General features: G+C 42.8%; 2 protein-coding genes across 8 annotated transcripts in view; one reads left to right on the forward strand and one right to left on the reverse strand.

Annotated features, from left to right (window-relative positions):
- Positions 1–17579, reverse strand: part of LAMB3 (laminin subunit beta 3) — a 143771-nt gene that overhangs the window by 81151 nt on the left and 45041 nt on the right. The gene's annotated exons all lie outside the window — the stretch shown is intronic.
- The window catches only part of HSD11B1 (hydroxysteroid 11-beta dehydrogenase 1), a 34615-nt gene that overhangs the window by 12488 nt on the left and 4548 nt on the right, over positions 1–17579 (forward strand). For 2 of the 3 annotated variants that reach the window (XM_010992153.3, XM_064477152.1), the window contains exons 2-5: positions 546–659; positions 1385–1515; positions 2262–2373; positions 2502–2687. In XM_010992153.3, coding sequence (XP_010990455.2) covers positions 572–659; positions 1385–1515; positions 2262–2373; positions 2502–2687 — 517 coding nt within the window. In that variant the 5' untranslated portion in view covers positions 546–571. Of the gene's footprint in view, positions 1–523; positions 660–1384; positions 1516–2261; positions 2374–2501; positions 2688–17579 lie in introns of all 3 variants that reach the window. The other variant, XM_064477153.1, reaches the window with a different exon arrangement.

Consider the following 17579-nt stretch of genomic DNA (forward strand, 5'->3'; position numbering starts at 1 on the left):
TGTTTTCTTTTTTCCCCCCCAAGTTGTGCTTTTTTTTTTCTTAAGCTTATTTTTCTGTTTTGTGCTATTATTTTTAATTGCTTCCGACTGGGAGGTGGGGCTGAGTGTGAGATTTGCTTGACTTTGGCTCGCTCTGCTATTACTCACACTTCCCCAGAAGCCCCGCACACACTTTCTCTCCACCTTTGATATACCCCACTTTTGAAAGGCCGTTGATTCCTGGCGTAAACGGCGTTAGGAGGAGGATGGGCTCGGGGTAGGGATGCTCAGGAATCCAGTCCTGTACAGTCATGAACTTGGCCATCTGGAAGTCTCTTCTTGCTCAATGAAATGGAGTAAACATTGTCCATTATGAAATCCACCATGCAGGCTGCCAGGGACAAGTGGGATCCCACCCAAAGCCAATCGCAGCTCTGACAGGGAAATTGGCTAGCGCTGCCTAAGCCTACTCCAGCCTCCCCCGTCCCTGATGTCACAATTCAGAGGCTGCCGCCTGCCGAGGAGGTTGTAGAAAGCTCTGTAGGTTCTCTCTGTGTGTCCTACAGGGCTCCTCGGGCCAGGTCCCTCTCTGATGGCTTTTATGAAAAAATATCTCCTCCCCGTTCTGGGGATCATCTTGGCCTACTACTTCTATTCTGCGAATGAGGAATTCAGACCAGGTGAGTACCAATGTGCCTAATTTTGGTGAAACAGATTTCAAAACTCAGGGATGTCTAGAGGGCTTCTGAGGACCAAAATGAGTTCTTGATCCCCAGAGTTGCTGCCCAAGAGGGGACCCTGAGGTAAGACTGTGTTTCTCTGTCCCCCAGCCACAAGCTGGGTAACAGGGGTGTGGGGCGGGGTAGGCATGTAGCTAGAAGATGACCAAACAGTCTGTGTTTTATGGGGCACCCTTAACCGCAAGTGATTCCAGATCCCCTACAAAAATGAGGGTAATTCCAAAATTCACAGCTTAACCAGATAATTGGGCTCTGTGGAGACGGGTAAGTGGGAAACAAGAAAGAGTTCTGGACTTGATGACTAAATAGAAGTGAGAGAAAATCCCTGGAATCTCTGTGAGCACATGTGTTTTGATGACCTTTGAATTTTATTTCAATTGAGCAACTGGATGAGTAGAGAAATATCTGGAACTCCAGGGTTTTAGCTGAATCCTCTGTCCATAGGGTTTTTTTTTTTTTAAAGGTTTTGAGCAACCAACACCAACCCCCATTTCAGAGAATGCTTATGAAAGACTTGAATTGTTCCTTCATTGATTCATGCAGTTTGAGATAAATTGATCTGGGCTCATAACGTTTAGACATTGAGATAAGGCTGCCCACCTCCGGAGTGGGAGGAGGAATGGTGCTGCCACGCGTGGTCCTCACTTCCTTTGGGGGTTTCCCAGAGATGCTTCAAGGAAAGAAAGTGATTGTCACGGGGGCCAGCAAGGGGATCGGAAGAGAGATGGCCTACCACCTGGCGAAGATGGGAGCCCATGTGGCAGTGACAGCGAGGTCAGAAGAAGGTCTAAAGAAGGTGAGGGTCCTATGCCCACAGCTGTATGTACCCTCACGTGCCCAGATGTGTTCTTATATATACATATATATATGCCAACACACAGAAGCCGGCACAGTCATACCCAGATGCGCGCACACACACACACACAGGATTTAAGTACCCAAACACCCACAGGAATATAAAAACATGTATTTAAGTATTCATTCTTATGCACACATATATAGACACAAAATTCTTGGGCTATATACACTCACAGACATGCCTCTTCATGCATATTTCCACATGGAGTCACAGACATAGACACACGTGCTCAGATACCAACATCTAGTACCTACTCATGAATCCATATCCTTGTACCCATGCAGACTCATACCTTCCTCTACAATCAGACTCACAAACCCAAGCATATACAAATATTCACAAGTCTAGGGCTCCCCACACAGAAACTAGCATCCGTAGCAATAATGTGTTCAGAAAAAAATCCGTTCACAGAAACTCCTGAGCACAAATCATGGACTTAAACCCCAGCACAGTGATTTATCCATTTGTACCCTACCTTGTTCCAGGTAGTATTTCAAACAGAGGACACATATTGTGTCAAGTTGTATTTAACAACACACACACACACACACACACACACACACACATCTCTTCTTATCAAAATAGGGCCTTGAGCAACCTCTCATTTAACCCCCATCACATCAGAGACTGCTGCCCAAAGGTCTGCAGCCGAGACTGCCATGGTCGCCGCTGTGCCCCTGCAGGTTGTGTCCCACTGCCTGGAGCTCGGAGCAGCCTCGGCACACTACGTTGCTGGCACCATGGAGAACATGACCTTCGCAGAGCAATTCGTTGCCAAAGCTGGAAAGCTCATGGGTGAGACAGCATCTCTTGTCTCCTCTTCTGGACTTTGCCCTAGGGATCACCAGGGAGATTTCAGTGGGGGCGGCGGTGTGGAGGTATCAGCCTCAGATGGTTTCTCTCCACCCCGCCATCTCTTGCAGGGGGACTCGACATGCTGATTCTCAACCACATCACCAGCACTCCTGTGGATCTATTTAGTGATGACATCCAGCTCGTGCGTAGAATCATGGAAGTCAACTTCCTCAGTTACGTGGTCCTGAGCGTGGCCGCCTTGCCCATGCTGAAGCAGAGCAATGGGAGCATTGTGGTCGTCTCCTCGATGGCTGGTGAGTGGGGCCAGGACCAGCGTGGAGGGTAGGAGCGGGGGAAGTGCTAGGGATGCTGGTGTCGGGGGCTGTGTCGCACACACGCATTTTATCAGTCTCCATGCAGAGAAGTAACACGATAGAAACCGGAAGTTGAAATGCTCACAGTGAGCATTTGCATTAAGCAAAAGCTGATGAACACCTTGCCCAGGTGTATGGACAGGCAGATATACCAATAAGACACTTGGGTACGTAAGCTCGGTGAGGAGCATGTATACTGACTAACCGAGACAGTGTTGGGAACAGGTGAAACCATAAAAATGAAGGTTTGTTCGGGGTAGATGGGCTCCCAGATCCCTGGATGTAACAGAGAAAGAGCAGCAATTTGGAATGCTCACTCGAAGCCTTGTGGTTTGTGATCAACAAACTGGAATCCAGAGAGTCATCAAGAGTCTGCTGGAGGTACAACCTGTCCTGAGACTCAGGGAGAGACCTGGTCACCATAGATAAAAAGGATTTTGTTTCCTCTGCAACCTTGGTGACATTAATTGATGCAAAAAAACAAACAAACAAACACTGAGAAGTGACATGTTCTAACAACATACAATTTTCTCAAAAGTGGGTTAAGCTAAGGCAAAATGAAATGAATGACAGAAACAAACACCCTATCATAACAGACCTGCCTATATTTGGGGTGCTCTTCAAAAATCTGAACTTTCTACATAAAAAGTCCATTTTAAACAACCAACAGGGTTGGGAGTGTATATAGAGAAATACTTGTGAAGAGAACTTGTGTCATCAAGAGGGGTCCCCAATGCTTTGGATGGTGGCAGCATCCGAAGTTATCACCAGGAAAAAGCCAGGGAGTTTCCAGCTGAGGGACTCCCTGAGCCCACTGCTTTACAGGTTCAGGAGATAAGTTTCACACGTGTTTGTTGAGTCAGGTAGAAGGATGTGGCTGGAAGATGGTAAACACCAGGCTCAAAATCGCCCTCTAAATGTGGTTCCTAGCAATGTAAAAACAAATAACTTAGAGGACTTTGTAAATTCTTAAGTACTTCACAAACATGAGTTATTACTGTAAGTAAGAGCAGCATCTCTGTTGTAACAGATTCCGCATCCTAGATGGGATAAAAGGGCAGTGTGTCTGTGCCACCCAACAAACAGAGTGATTGATATGCATCCCTGTGCTTCCTAGACAACACAGACTCTCCCACCCCTCCCCAGACACAGCCTCTCTCTGGGCTGAAAGGAAGGGAGCGCTTCCGGATGCATACTGAGTGAGAGGGTGCTGGGCACATCCCCAGCCCATCCCAGGGCACTGGCCAAAACTCTCACATCAGTCATGGTGTAGGTGGCTTTAACGATCTCATTTGATTAAAGAACACATCCAGCTCTGAGCAAAGGGTGTGCTTCATCTCTGGTTGGAGAATTTAACTTTCTATACTGTACACACAGCCTAGGTGTTGTCGGAAGGAGCAGAATTACCATACAAGTCCAAGGGCACGATGAAATTCTGACAGCCTCTGTTTCCAAACCAAATGCCACCTACCAAATGCTACCTCATCATTTCTGTGGACTCTGGGAAGTAGAAATCTAGCTGGACTACTCTCCTTTGTGTCTGCTGTTTGCATAGCTAAGAGTCCAGCCTGTTTGCTTAAAAGTGTGTCTGTGAATTTGCAAAGTACAAACACTTTGCTTTCTCTTCCTAACTGAAGAATTTCTCTGCTCTAGGCTATATTCTTTTTTTCTTTTAATTGAAGTATAGTTGATTTACACAGGTTATATTGTTTTAAACAGACAGCAAGTATGTTCATTAATCTGTCCTCCTTAAGATCTGAATTCCACAAACATGGGATGCTAAACCTCAAATTGATTTGAAGGTCAGCCAAAGAGTACTGGGATGGCTTCTTCATCATTCCTTCCGTGGACTGTATTAAGTCGTTCATTGAACTGCAGTGATCAGCAATAGTTCTTATCCCCAGTGCACTTCCAAGTATCACGTTGCATGGAAATCCCATACTTTTAATATGTTCTTTAAAGCCTCAGCTACTTCTTGAGCATCAACAGAGACAGTATGCTGCCTCTGGGAATTTCCTTACAGTCCACATCCATCCACCATTCAACACAGTTCTTGGCACCTACTGATCAAGTTTCTATGTGATGTGTAACATCGAGTCACTTTGATTGGCCTCCCCTCCTTCCACCACATGCTAGGTTGGCTAGATGTTGAGCTACTGTAACAATACCTCAAATTTAGAATGGCTTAAACAAAGCAGATTTTATTTTTCTATCGTGAAACAGTCAGGGGTAAGCAGTTTAGATCTGCTGTGGTTGTCCTGCCCCATAAAGTTGTCTAGGAACCTTCTATCTCAGCACCACCATCCCTGGGCGTAATCCTCCCCTCTGGGTCCAGGGTGGTTCATTATCATGTCAGAATTCCAGCTAGAGAAAATGGAGAAGGAAGAAGACAATTTGAATGTTGTACACTTCTCATATGCTACAGCTGACTGCGACTGTAGGTCTTTATTCAAAGTGGACTTGTATCCAACTGAAAATCAAGGGATACTGATGTTGGCAAACAATTAACAGTCTCTCTCACATCACCCATGCCTATAAGATGAGAGGCAGTGTTCCCTCCGGGCCACCCCACATGCGTGCCTCACACCGTGCACACACATCCCAGACCTGATCTGGCTCACATTCAAGGTCCATCACAAAAACAAAATCCTGTCCGTCAGGCAATGATGCAGGGGGCAGTGGGGTGGGTGAAAGAATTGAAAGAAAATACCTAGATGGTATTTGCAAAACAAATGGAGACAGAGAGATTAATACTCCAATTTGACTAAAAAAAAAAAATCACTGGGTTGGGCAGAGAATATTTGAAAACATCTGGAAAAAGTTTATCTGCCATTAGTCAAAAAAGGTTTTCTTAGGCTCAATTTTAGAAATGTAAAAGTCATTCCATTTTTGACTCCCTGGGTTCTGTGAACCCCATAACTGTGACAGGACAACTGGAAGCCAGCATCTAAAGCCCCCTTAGGGAGCCATGGACAAACCCTGTCACCACCCCCTCACCCCGAGCCCTCTCTCCTAAAGCATCCATTTTACCTCACCTCCTATGAGGTCTTTTTCAGTCCTCACCAGATCCCTTTAAACGTTTCCTCTTCCTCTTACCTACTACATTTTTCTAAGATCCCTTTAGAAACCCTGTTCCTGTTTCTCTTTTTCGGCTTCATTGGTTGTACAAATACCAGTAACAACAACTATAACACAAATGCTGACCATGCTGGGCTAGTTCAAGTGCACGGATGGCCAGTCTTCTGTATCACGAAACATGTAAGACATTTTTTGAAGTGAAACTAGACATAATAAAACCCTCGGTTTCTTTCAATATTCAAAATGAAAAACACATCAGAAGGAGCAAAAGAACCCTGCCAATAACTTCTGAATGCTCAGAGCTCTCTTTGGAAGCTCCATTAAATGTCTCCAGTTACCTGCTCATTTTTCTCCAAGTAAATCTTCTTTGGAAAAGATCAACTTTTTATATATGTGTATATATATGTATATATGTGTATATATATATATATATATGTATATATGTATATATATGTGTGTGTATATATATAAAGTTATATTTTTTTAAGTCTTATTCAAACTATTCCTTTCCTGGTTTACTCATTCCCAACATTGTTTCAAACTATTTTTTATGAAAATGTGTGGTATGTCAGGCACATTATAAGCAGACTAGCCAGACGCAAATATCCTGTAAGACAATGCTTTTGTAGGAAACCTCAAACCAGTGTATAAAGTCATTTGTTGGACTTTAACCTGTCTGTCCATTGAGGGCTGCCTGTGTGGTCTAAACCCTATTTCAAGAATTCTACATTACAAAGATGGCATGGGGTAGGGGGGAACAGGCTTCTAAACCACACAGATCAACTAACAGGACTTGGAATATGCAAAATGCTACTTTCATAAAGACAGGAACATACAGATGTTAATCTCATCCTTGGCTTCAGCTCTGGCACCCACTGTTTCCTGAAAGATTAACTAAGGCCTAATGTATGGATATGACCTGGGGGGGAGGGGGGAAGGGGTGGCGACCAAGATCTAGGATGCCGAGGAGCCTAGGAAGTACAGTAGAATGGGGTAATTTATCCCTCACCCAATTTTTCCAATTTTTCTAATAAAGATGAATCTTCACCCTTATATCTAATTACCTCAGGAATAATTTTCAGGGACCACAATCTCCAAGGTGAATGGAAGTGTCTGTGCTTGTGGATTTAGGTATTTACACGATGGTGGAGTGCTGTGGATTTGGACTCTTTGCAGGGGCGTGGGGAGAAATACAGGGAGATGAGGCATGTGTGTGTATGGATATGTCATCTTCAGGATCTGAAAGAAGGCCAGAAGGAGATCAGAGCCTGGACATAAGTATTTCAAGAGTCATTGTTGTATATACAAATGAATCACTATGCTGTACATCAGAAATTAACACAACATTGTAAATCGACTGCACTTCAATAAAAATGCCACACACACTCCAAAAAATAAAAAAATTAAAAAATGTAAAAGAGACTGCTCAGGCAAAACCTGTAGGATTTTTTTATTTGTATATATATATTTTTTTTTAATTGAAGTATAGTCAGTTTACAATGTTGTGTCAATTTCTGGTGTATAGCATAATGCTTCAGTCATACATGAACATACATGTATTCATTTTCATATTCTTTTTCACTATAAGTTACTATAAGATATTGAATATAGTTCCCTGTGCTATACAGTATGAACTTGCTTTTTATCTATTTTATATATATTATTATCTACAAATCTCAAACTCCCCATTTAAACCTTCCCACCGTCTTCCGCCCTGGTAAACATAAGTGTGTTTTCTATGTCTGTGAATCTGTTTCTGAAAACCTGTAGGACGGAAACAATTTTCTGGACCCAACATCGGAGTTCAGTGTTGTATCTGCCCCCAGGAGGGGTGAGAGGAGATCTGAAAGCGGAAGAGAAGACTCTCTGATGTGACAATTTAGTGCAGGTTGTAATTCAATCCATGTGACCATTATTCCACGTTTACTCCCTTGGAAGGGGTGGGTGGACAGAGCTTAAGTAGTTGTGGCACCCTAACCCTGCTAGACCACTGCTTTCATTCAAGTACCCTTCCTGTTGAAAATAGCAGGATTCTATCACCATTCACACCTTTATGTTTACTCACCAAAGAGTTTGAGAAGGCTTACCACAACAGACTCTGTTTGGAAATACACAAATAAAAAACTAGGTCTTAAGAAAAGAAGAATATAAAAATTTCAAAATTAAACTCAATATAGATGCTGTGCTTAAGTTTCTAATTTGACTCTTGAGTTTCCTAACGAAAAGAAAAAGAATAGGATCAGTATATCGATAAGATTATATTCAAAAGAAGGAAGCATTGCAGGAAACAAATCATTTCTGAAATAAATCTCTCATACAAGACTATAAATTGAAGGCACAAAATAATGGAAACAGCAGTACCCCTAAGAACTTTTTTAAAAATGTTTCCACAATTATAAAAGCTACACATACACACACACACACACACACTATGAAAATTGGAAAAATGAAGACAAGTATAAAGCTGAAAATAAAAATCACCCATAACCATGCCAGTATTTTGGAGCATTTCCTTCTAGATAGACACAGAGCAATTATGTCCCTACTGCCAGATATTTAGGTTACGTTCCTGAACTGAACTCAGTTCTGCTCACCCATCACACAGCCAGCCAATTTACTGACACCAGATTGTGGTGAAAAAATGTACAGCATTTATCACAGGGAACTACACAAGGAGAATAGGCAGCTTGTGCTCAAAAGACCCAAATTTTCTGTTGGCTTTAAGGCAAGCATTGTTAAAACAGTGTTGGAGGAGAGGGTCATAGGATGCATGATCAGCTTATGGACCTTCTTCTGATTGGTTGGTGGCGAGGTAACAGGGTGGTTTTTCAGGAATCTCAATCATCAACCTTCTGGTTACAGCTAGTCTAGGGTCTACATGCTTGTGGTCAGCATGTAGTCACCGTCCTCCACCTGAGTGTGTCTGTGTATATGGGGAGGGGACGCAGGAGTGGGGGTGGTTCTTAGTTTCTGCAGAACAACTCAAAGATATGTATTGGATTGTTATTTATATCCCTTCAGGAGGAAACAGGAGTCCTGTGGCTCTTGTCCTAGTCATTAACTGCTTGAGTCTACTCTTTGGGACTTGGAGAAGGCCAAGGAGACTAAAGCCTTTTTTTTTTTTACAAACAAGAAATGGGGGCATGGAGGGGCTTTTGTACCTGGGAGGGCCCTGCAGGGTCCCATTCAGTTTCAATCCCTCCTTATCTTTGATACTTCTCAATCTTGAGGGGAACAGAGGTGGGACAAGAAAAGGAATAAAGTTTTGGATACAGAGATTAATCATAAACTCAGCAGGTGATCTCAGTTTTAGGGGGACTCGGTTTCAGTTATTCTCAATGTATTTTAAAAACCCTAAAACAAGTATCTTGTATATAAATCTGTGGCTTAGTTAATGATTATTTCCCTGATAAATTCTTAGTACTAGATTTCCTGGGTGAAATGATGGAATCATTTTTAAGGCTATTGGTACATATTTCCAAATTGCTTTAGATAAAATGAAAAATAAAGGACCTAACTTTTTAAATATACAAAAGTAAAAACCAATTTAAATGAATATAAGCATCATGTCCCATCCCCACCCTGAGGATACATATGAGTATTCTTCTCACACCTACTTTGCAGAGTTAACATTTTTCAGCAATTGGTTTTTTGTTGTTGCTGTTTGTTTGCCTACAAAAGTGTGAACTGTTGTAGACTTTGTTAACTCCACAAAGCAGGTGTGAGATGGGCACTCACACATTCCTAGTGGGAATGGGTATGGTTCTTTTATTCATTTTAACTAGTTTCCCCTATTGATTTTTAAGTCTTATCCCTCATTTTTCATTTTACCTAAAGCACTTTAGCAATATGTACCAATAGCCTTAAGTGTTCCCATCATTTCACCCAGCATATATAATGCTAAGAATCTATCAAGGAATAATCATCAATCCAGTCACAGATATATGTATAATAACATTTGTCGTAGAATTTTTTTCTTTCAACGTGTCTATGCACCTACAAGTAAAATGACCAATGCTGGAAATAGCCAACTGACCTGAAGTCAATGTGACCACAGTCAATAGAAAAACAGCCAGTAGCCTGAAGTCAGCCACCATAGTCAACTGAAAGTCAGAATCCAATCACTATATGGCAGAATTAAGTTTAGTACATAAGTTTTAAGTTATTTAACATTTTTCTATGAAGTTGCCTAGTTTGGGGATTTCCATGGAATAAGTGCATATAATGAATCCTTTATTTCTAGCATTAGAAAATTAGTCTTCCCCTGTACTCCCTAAATAATTAAATGTGAACAATATTCAAAGAATAATATTGTGAAAGGGTGCCAAATCATTGGCCCACACTGGGCACAAATCTGTCTCAGTCCGCCCCGGGGAGACAGCTAACCTCAAGGGAATTGAAGCTGAGAAGTCTCCAGGAGCTCCCAGAGATAGCATGGTTTTGCCATATCTGCTTCTCTCGGTACATTTTTTCCTCTTTCTTCTCTCTCTATCAGTCTCTGCTTCATTTGGTTCAGAGTTCAGTCCAGCTGTCACAGTCCTTTCTCAGCATCACAACTCTCAGTACACTCTTGAACTTCAGCCCTATTGCCAACTCTCTTGATCTCTCAATCTTCCAACTCTAAATTTCCCCTAAGGAAGACGTATCCAACTGGCTCGGCTGAATTTTTTAAGTCAATCCCCCAAGTCATTTAGGATGACCACCCTAGACAGATACAGGCATTGACTCAGGTCTAATGAGTGAGGCCACAATGAAGGAGGGCACAGTCAGGCTAGAAGCCGGGTAGGTGATGGTAGACTTGTCTGAGTCACTTGCATTTCCTTTGGATAATCTTCTTTAAATATTGCTTCTGTTGAAAAGCGGTGGCAATCTGACTTGGGATATCGAGACTAAGACAAGGAGGGTGTCCACACAAGGGTCAACAATGGTAGCCTGGTGTAAAGTCTCAGAGTTCAAGTGGGCTGAGGAGTTTGTCCACGCGGCACTTGGCATGGGGTGTCAGAACCAAGAGAGGCGGAGAGGGGATCTGCAAGGGGGCTACAATGAGGCAGCCCAGCGTGCAGTGAAGAGGGCATCCGTGTGGCCTGGCAAGGGGTATCAGAGCCCAGGTGGGCTGGAGAGGGTGTCCACACAGAGGGTGCAGAAGCAACTAAAGAATAATCACATACAAGGGCATTAATCAAATAAATAATATATTTCGAGGATAACAGAAGCTAGATTCTCACTTTTGGAGTTATAACTATGAAAAGGAAGAAAATGAGAATGAACTCTGGGATGATGAACTGGAATCGGAGGTGCTGGTCTGACAATAGTTTGTATACATGGATAGACATGGAAATATAGATAGGTGAGTGAATATGTTTCCTAGCTCTGTCATCTGAGAGGCCCTGTGAGCACACTTAGCACCCAGAGCTTGGTTTCTACATATCATTCTCCACTAAAAGAAACCAGGACTTCTAGGAGAAATGTTGATTTCAGGGCAGTGGTCAGAAAGGCATGAGAAGAATCTGAGAATCTTCTTGTGCCAGTAAGGAAAGACTGCTCGAAGACTAATAGAGACACATTACTAAAACACAGAAACTTTTCGTGGCTCCCCCTAACCTAATCTGGGACCATTGGGGCATTCAAATAAATAGTAATGATAATAATAGATTGTAAACTGTTACATAGACTAAGAATCCATAATAGTATAAATAAATAAATACATGAATAAATAAATGGGGAGAGGAGAAGGTTTTTCCATATAGTAAAAAGCCAAATGATAAATATAGAAAGAATAATAAAATTAGTAAAATCACCATTTAGCAACTGTCATACTCATAATTCATCCAGGAAACATCAATGGATGGTAAACCTAATGGATAAAATTTAATAAGAAACACAGTATTTCCATAGTCTCAAAGTACCACCCTACTCAACAACAACAAAATGAACAACCTGATTCAAAAACAGGCAAAGGACTTGAATAGACACTTCTCCACAGAAGACATACACATGGCCAAGAGGTATATGAAAAGATGCTCAACATCACTAATTATCAGAGAAATGCAAATTGAAACCACAAGAAGATGTCACCTCACAACTGCTAGGATGACCAATAAAAAAAAAAAAAACTGTTGGCAGGATGTGAAGAAACTGGACCTCTTGTGCACTGTTTGTGGGAATGTAAAATGGTGCAGCTGCTGTGGAAAATAGATGGAGGTTCCTTAAAAAATTAAAAATAAAATTACCATATAATCTAAAAATTCCATTCCTGGGTATATATTCAAAAGAGCTGAAAGCGGAGTCTTTTTCTTTCTTTTTTTCTTTTTAAATTGAAGTATAGTTGATTTCCAACGTTATATTAGTTTCAGGCGTGCAACGTAGTGACTCAGTATCTTTAGAATGCAGAGTCTTGAAGAGATATGGTCATGGCAGCATTATTCACAATAGCTAAAGCATGGAAGCAACTGAAATGTCCATCAACAGGTAACAGATAAGCAAAATGTGGGATATGCATTCAGTTCAGCCTTAAGAAGAAAGGAAGTGTGCTACAGCACGGATAAACCTTGAGGACATTATTCTAAGTGAAATAAGCCAGTCACAAAAAGATAAACACTGTATGATTAAACTTGTATGACGTACTGAGAGTAGTCTAGATCATAGAGAGAAAGTAGAAGGGTGGTTTCCAGAGACTGGGGGAAAGGGGGAATGGGGAGTTAGTGTTTAACAGATACAGAGTTCCAGTTTTGCAAGATGAGAAGACTCTGGTGATAAATGGTGGTAACGGTTGTGCAACAATATGAATGTACTTAATGCTGTTGAACTATAGACTTAAACATGGTTAAGATAGTTTAAAAACAACAAAAAAGTATCATCCTACAGAATACCTATTGATTACAGAGGAAAAAAGAATAATTTTAGTGGAGAGACCTGACAGATACCACTTGAAATCAAATGATAGAAGTTAACTAGCATCACAAGTAATGGAATAAATTGATGGGATGCAGTGTGAAGGGAAGAGAATTACTTCTGTGATCCTGCCAAAAACATATGTCTGAATCAAATCATGAGGCAATATCAGAGAAACCCAACCTGAGGGACATTTATCAGCAGTGTGCCAGTAAATATTTACCAACTAGCTCTCTAGAAGGGCAACATCAACAAATCTGATCTGGAGAATTTCCATGGTGTATATAATCTCACTATAGCCGTATCAACATGAGTTCAACCTGCCTGCAAAATCAATGAAAACTGTACCATCAGCTCTCATGATCCAGTCAGTATAAGCCAGCTCCAGCATCCCACCTTGTACAAAATGACTGGCAGTGCTCTTCAACAGGGTAAAAGTCATGAAAGGCAAGGAAAGACCAGAGAATGTTCCAGCTTGAAGGAAGCTAAGGAGTCATGACAACTAAACACAACATGTGATCCTCAGTTGAATCCTTTGCTGTAAAGGATATTACTGGGACATGTGACAAACTTGAATGGGGTCTGTGGACTAGATGATGGGGATACATCAATGTTAATGTAGTAGGTTGAATGGTGGCCCTCAAAAGAGGTGTCTACATCCTAATTCCCTGAATTTGGCTGGGTGACCTTATTTGGGAAAAAGATCTTTGCAGATACAATCAAGTCAAGGATCGTGCGATTATATCATCCAGGATGACCTGGGTGGGCCCTAAAGGCAATGACGAGTGTCCTTATAGGAGACAGAAGAGAAGACAAAGACAGAAGGAGACAAGGAGAGGGCCATGTAAAGACTGAGGTAGAGCTCGCAGTGATGTAGCTGCAAGGAATGCTGACAGCTACTGGAAGCTGGAGGAGGCAAGGGGAGATTCTCCCTCCCCTGGAGTATTTGGAGACACTTCCTGTCAACACCTTGATTTCAGACTCTTGCTCTTCACAACTGTGAGAAGACACATTTCTGTTGTCTTAAGTCACCCACCTTGTGCAGCTATTACAGCAGGGCTAGGAAACTAACAAATTACTTTCTTCCTTTGGATAGTTACGTGGGAGAATGTCCCTCTGTGTAGGAAACGCATGCTCACATATTCAGGAGCGACGGGACGTCAGGTCAGCAATCACCTCAGTTACAGCAATCGCTCTCAGATAGTTCAGGGAGGGGGTGGGGTGGAAAGGTCACTTGTACTATTCTCGCACCTCCTCCATAGGTTTGAAATTTCGTCAAAAGAAAAAAATCCCCATCCTAGGGCTCTAGTGGCTTGGAGGAGGTGAGGGTGGATTTTGTGGGGCTTTTTCATGGGTTCCTCAGGGATCTCCTGCAGGAGACCCACTTGGCATGAGCAATGCTTCCTCTAGCTCACTCCTTTAAGCTTCCTCCTCAGCTCCAGGGCCTCGATCAGTCCAGACTTCTGGACCCACCCCTGGGCAGGTGACCTCAGCCCAGCTCCCCTCCACCAGATCCACATTTGGTCTCTGGGAAGCCCACTGTGTGTGGATATATTTGATCCCACAACGCACTGAGCTTTGCTTTCAAGCTAGGACAGTTCCAGCTCTGCCTCTTGCTTTTAGACTTCCAGGTGTGAGTCAAATACTAGTCTCCAAACTCTAGGGTACATTTGTAAAGGTCTCTGAATGATCCTCTTGAAGCCCCTCTCAAGTGGGCTTCAAGGGGAAGAGAATGCAAATGCCTCCCCTGACCCTTGATGGATGAACCTGACCCCTGGTGGATGAACACAGGACACTGACAACACTCCTCTCTCCAAGCACAACTATGTTGCATGTGGGAGATTTGGTGATGCCAGTAGGACTGGTTTGGGCCCATCCTTCAACTGCAGAGGTTCTTAAAAATCTGTTCTTTTATTCTTGCCTTGGGAGATGTGCTGAGGCTCTAAGGCAAGGGGAGAAGCTATGTTTCACAGGCCCTGTACCTGCAGAGAAATGCTCTTGCTGAAGTCACCTTGTGAAATTTAGTAATAGATTTTATCTTATCTCTGCAGGATTTTGTGCTGTTTCAACACCATACACTCCTCCCTTGTCTTCAAAACCCTTCCCTGGCTTTCCTCCAGCTGCTCTGACTGCCCCTTGTCAGTTCTCATTTGTTGGTTTCCTTGGGACTATTTCCATCACAGGCCCTCATCTCTTTTCACTCAATGCAGTCTCCCTGGGCAATCCCATCCACTCCCATTGCTTCAGTTATTACTGAAGTGTGGGTTGTTTCAAAGCTTATGACGACACCTCAGGTTTCCCAGGGTGGAATAAAGAGATGGATTTACCTTCAGAACCCAACTCAGCCCAAACAACTGGAGTTTAGACCATGAGGGTCCCAGCTGAAAACAAAGTTTTAGGAAGAGCTACAAAAAATGGACAGGACTCAAGATGGGTTCCCAGCCTCATAGTCATCAAGGCCTGATGAACCCTCAAGTTGGGGTTTGCTCAGCAGAAGATGTGGTGCATTTTCCTGGGGTCACTCTGAAAGTCTGAAGGCGTGCAGTGAAGATTTCCAACCCTGTACGCTTTCATCTGAGTTCTCAATTAAAGTCGTTGAAAATCTGCCTTTGAAATGGAAATAATTTCAGTCTCAGCAAAGCAGTTGGGGATGGAGGGTGTGGAGTGGATGAACAAAAGCATGAGGCCTGCTTTTGACCTCTTCTGCTCAGCCAACAAGCTCCAGCGCATAGCTAATCGGCCAGCCCTCTGGCTCTTGCTGTTTCTACAGTGGCTAAGTCCCTGCATTTCTGGGGCAGAGCTAATTGCAACCAGTCTGTCCCATTTATCACCAGGTCTGCACTCTTACTTGTCAGACTCCATGTCCCATATTTTGCTTCAGAAAATATGGTCACCATAGCTGTTTCTTTGTGGTCTAAAACTTCCCAGAAGATAAATCTGACTGTCATATCTATCTATCTGTCTGTCTGTCTGTCTGTCTATCTATCTATCTATCTTTCTATCTATCTATCTTTCTATACACACACATATAGAGAGAAAGAAAGTATGAATTCTGCTGTGGTGGCTCTATTCTCCCTACATAAACCAAAACTTCACCCTAGATAAAAGCACACAGGCTTCTAATCCCCTCACTTTCATGACTGCTTCATGCATATTAGAATAGTACATTTATTTATTTATTCATTTGATTTAATTAGGTTCATACTCTGGAATAATTTTTATGAACAGTAGTTGAACAAGTGGATCTCACAGGGTGCAATCAAAAAGCAACTTTATTCTTTCCTTCAGACCTGTTCTCTGGGTGAGTTCTTCCCTGAACCTGGATGTGATCTAGGGCAGATAACAACACTCCAAGATAATAAAAGACTCTCTGGGTGCTTCCAGTCTCAGGAAAGTTCTTGCTTCAGTAATTGAAATGTCCAGTCATTTTTAATTTAACTTTAACCAAAGCTTCTCTCGTCAAGCTTGAACCTGCTGCTGTAGGAAACCTAGGATGGGAAAGAGAGATGTGTTTCAGCCTTCCCTCCTGCTTCCCATCTCCTCCTACTCACCAGGCTCCCTTCAGCCTCTCCTATAAAAGGAAGAGGGGAATGCAGGGAAAACAAGTTCAGGGTAGGATAGATCTTACTTGGCTGGTACCCAGATATTATAGCATCGGTCTCCTCTGGCCGCCGTGCATGTTGAAATCTCATGCTCTCTGGGCTGGGAGGATGACCACACCTGACTCTTGCATTGGGTGCTTTCATAGGTTCTTTGGAGGCCCCTGCTGGAAATATTGATAGTTCTTGTGAACTGGGTAGCAGCCGCTTATGTTACTTCCCTCATACCTTGGGAATACAGTGGGAGTACAGGTGAATACACTCACCACGTTGGACTGTCCTTTGGGGCAGGATCGGAAATGACTCCAGGGGAGATGGGATAAGCCCTGGGACAAGACCCAAAGGGTAGTGAGCAGAGTGTGGACCGGATTTCAGGCCCCCCAAGGAGAGTTCCCTTGTGTATGACACAATTTGCACTAGTCTGCAATGGCCTTGCCCCTAGCCAGTGCCTCTCAGGTTGGGTCAAACTCCAGCATTTAGTACCCATCAAACTCCTGGGGACAAGTTCTCCATGAGGTGCCGCTGAAGCTCCTGTCACAAGGACTGGCCCCTTCTTCTTGGAAGATCATTGAGACACTGTTGATTTCCTTGCCCCAACTCCTGTCCTCTCTGACCTCTTCACCTTCACCCCCTTTTATTTCCTTAGGATGGTTGAGGGTCTATGTGCTGCAAACTTGATTTTGCTTTTTAGGGTTCGGAGGCGGTTGGGAGGAATTGTTTGTTTGTGTTACCACATTTTACGTAAGATACACAGGGAGTCTAGAAACTCCCTTCAGAATATGGAGGTAGAGCACATGCTTAGTATGCATGAGGTCTTGGGGTCAATCCCCAGTACCTCCTCTAAAAATAAGTAATAAATAAAACAATTACTCCCCCCACCAAAAAAACCCTAAAAACAAAAGATATATCCCAGAAATCACATGACACACTTCTGTGTACAACTTACTAGACAGCACTTAGTCATTTGGCAACAACCGGCTGAAAGAAGCTAAGGAATGTGGACTTCATTCCAGATATGAACCCAGCTACAAATCAGGGGTTCTACTACCAAAGAAGAGGGACAGAAGGTATCTTGAGAGAAAACCGCAGTCTCTGTTAGCAGGTGGAAACATGAGTTCAATTGGGATTTTGTCACAGAGGAAGAAAGAACTAAATTCTAGTTAGGCAACAACAGTGTGTCCTGAAGCTCTGCCTGGGACTTGGGTCCAGCCAGAGACTAGTCAGTAGCCTAGTGGTATCAGAGACTCTGGTTGGACATCCTGTG

The sequence above is a fragment of the Camelus dromedarius genome, chromosome 21 (assembly GCF_036321535.1).
Source record: "Camelus dromedarius isolate mCamDro1 chromosome 21, mCamDro1.pat, whole genome shotgun sequence".
Taxonomy (NCBI): Eukaryota; Metazoa; Chordata; class Mammalia; order Artiodactyla; family Camelidae; genus Camelus; species Camelus dromedarius.